Source organism: Cariama cristata, unplaced genomic scaffold, assembly GCF_000690535.1.
Source record: "Cariama cristata isolate BGI_N322 unplaced genomic scaffold, ASM69053v1 Scaffold43855, whole genome shotgun sequence".
Classification (NCBI taxonomy): Eukaryota; Metazoa; Chordata; class Aves; order Cariamiformes; family Cariamidae; genus Cariama; species Cariama cristata.
The window spans coordinates 1,070-2,952 of NW_009618914.1; the positions used below are offsets into that span (position 1 = coordinate 1,070).

Sequence of the window (1,883 nt, forward strand, 5' to 3'; positions counted from 1 at the left end):
CAGCCCAACCCCAGCTAGAAGATGCCCAGCCACTCTGCTTTTCCTCCCACTCCTCTCCACTCACAGAAGACAACACAAGTAGATTTTGTCTAGCCTTTATTAAAAGGAAAGTTATAAAAAGAGGTTCAGGAGCTCCCAGCAGCTCCGCATTAGTAGTAGTGCAAACCATTGGTTAGAGAAAGAATCATCCCTGCAGAGATGTCGAACACTATTTGGCTTCGCATCCACAAAAAGGAAGTTTTCCCAGTTGCAGTCCTGCTGGCTCAAGCAGGGGCCCAGGACAAAGCAGGCCGCCAGCTCAGGGACTCTCCTCTCCATCCCTTGCCTTCAGCTGCATGGATGGCAAACACAGGTCCCAGGGGCATCCCGGTTGTGACAGAGAGGAGAAGCACAGGAGGCTGGATGCAGCTGGCATTCTAGAAGAGGCACTGAAGGGTTACCAGGTAGCAGCTCAGACACTAGCCAGGTTCATTGCAGAGAAATTTCTTTGTGAGGACAGACAGCTCCGTTTCAAACAACTAAAGTGCCTTTGCAGAGCGGCGGGAGATGACACTCAGTCATTCCTGCAGCAGACACTGCTCCCCCTCGAGCTGCTGGAAGAACACCCCGGGGGCCTCTAAACAGGGTAAGAGCCCTCTGCCCGTGGCTGACCTTGCAGAAACACAGTACTAGCTGCTCAGAGGCTGCAGAGCTCTGAAGAAAGCAGTAAGAAATACTTATTATATAAAAGAATTTGGCCTGTGTTGTCTTGTTTTTCCCCCCTCCCCAAGCCCTACTAACAGCAGGGCTCCTCAGCTGGTGATCTGCACTGGTATCTTCCAGCAGAACAACATCTGGTCCTGGTCATCCACCAACTCCCACTTCACAATTAGTTTAATCTGAAAGAGAGAGAAGAGCAGAGGGAAATGAGAGCGTTCAGGAAACCTTAAGGCAAGGACACAGGGAGGGGAGTTATCGCTCGTGTGGAGCGAGGAGGTCCTGGAAGGTCTGTGCAAAGAGGACAGAGCTGGGGCATTGCCCTCACTGCAGTAGGCGGGCCACGCTCATGCTGTGACTCCTGGAGTACCTTACATGGATGGAGGGTTCAGCTGCGTGGCACAGAAGACCTACACACACTGCACTCGGATCCCCGCTCTCCGATTAGGCAGGGAGTGGAAACACCCCGGAGCCTCCCAGCTGAACTGCCCTCTGGAGCTGAGCACCCCCAGTTTGGGAGCATTTGGCTGAATGCAGCAGGCTCTGCAGGGAGGCAGAGCACAGGAGGATACTTGGGCAGCTGAAGCCACTTCTCAGTAGCTGGAGGCAGACTGCTTCCTCCACCGGGTCTGTTGCAAAGTGAGAACTTGAAACAAGAGTCACACTTACAGCAGAAGTGCCACCAGGTAGTCTGGTGAGTCTTCTAACCTCTTCCCCACCACCACAGGACAAGGTGTCCTTCCTTAAAGGCAGCTGGTGGGACTGCCCCAGGAAGGGTGGTAGCTCTGAGGAGCAGACCAGCTGCCTGCTTACTTACACTGGGGTACTCGCTCTTCACAGGGAGTTTATTCAGGTAGCTGTAGGAATGGCCCTTCTGAATGGGGCACTGGATCCCAGATTTGCATCCATCAGGCTCAGGAATGGGAAAGGGTACATCCACATGCAGCATCTCTCCGTACACTCTTGCTTTGCTGCCCTGGCTCTCGGTCTCTGCAGAACATGGAGAAGTGTGAGCACGGCACCAGAGCAGAGGACACATTTCTACCTTACACTCTCCCCTCCACGTACCCTGGAGAGGCTGCAAGAACACAACTAAGGGACCCTCTTCCTCCCCGGCCACTTCTCCCCACCCAGACCCCTCTCCAGCCCTTCCCCACGCCTCTCCAAGCAGCGGCACACAGGAGCAG

At 54.3% G+C, this 1,883-nt stretch overlaps 1 protein-coding gene across 1 annotated transcript; it reads right to left on the reverse strand.

The window, feature by feature from the left end:
* Nucleotides 1-220: 220 nt before the first annotated feature.
* Nucleotides 221-1,735, reverse strand: NPC2 (Niemann-Pick disease, type C2). Its single transcript, XM_009701035.1, has 2 exons — nt 1,514-1,735; nt 221-878 (listed from the first exon to the last, which is right to left on the reverse strand). The coding sequence occupies exons 1-2, from the start codon at nt 1,733-1,735 to the stop codon at nt 792-794; spliced, it is 309 nt and encodes a 102-aa protein (XP_009699337.1). The 3' UTR covers nt 221-791.
* Nucleotides 1,736-1,883: the final 148 nt, after the last annotated feature.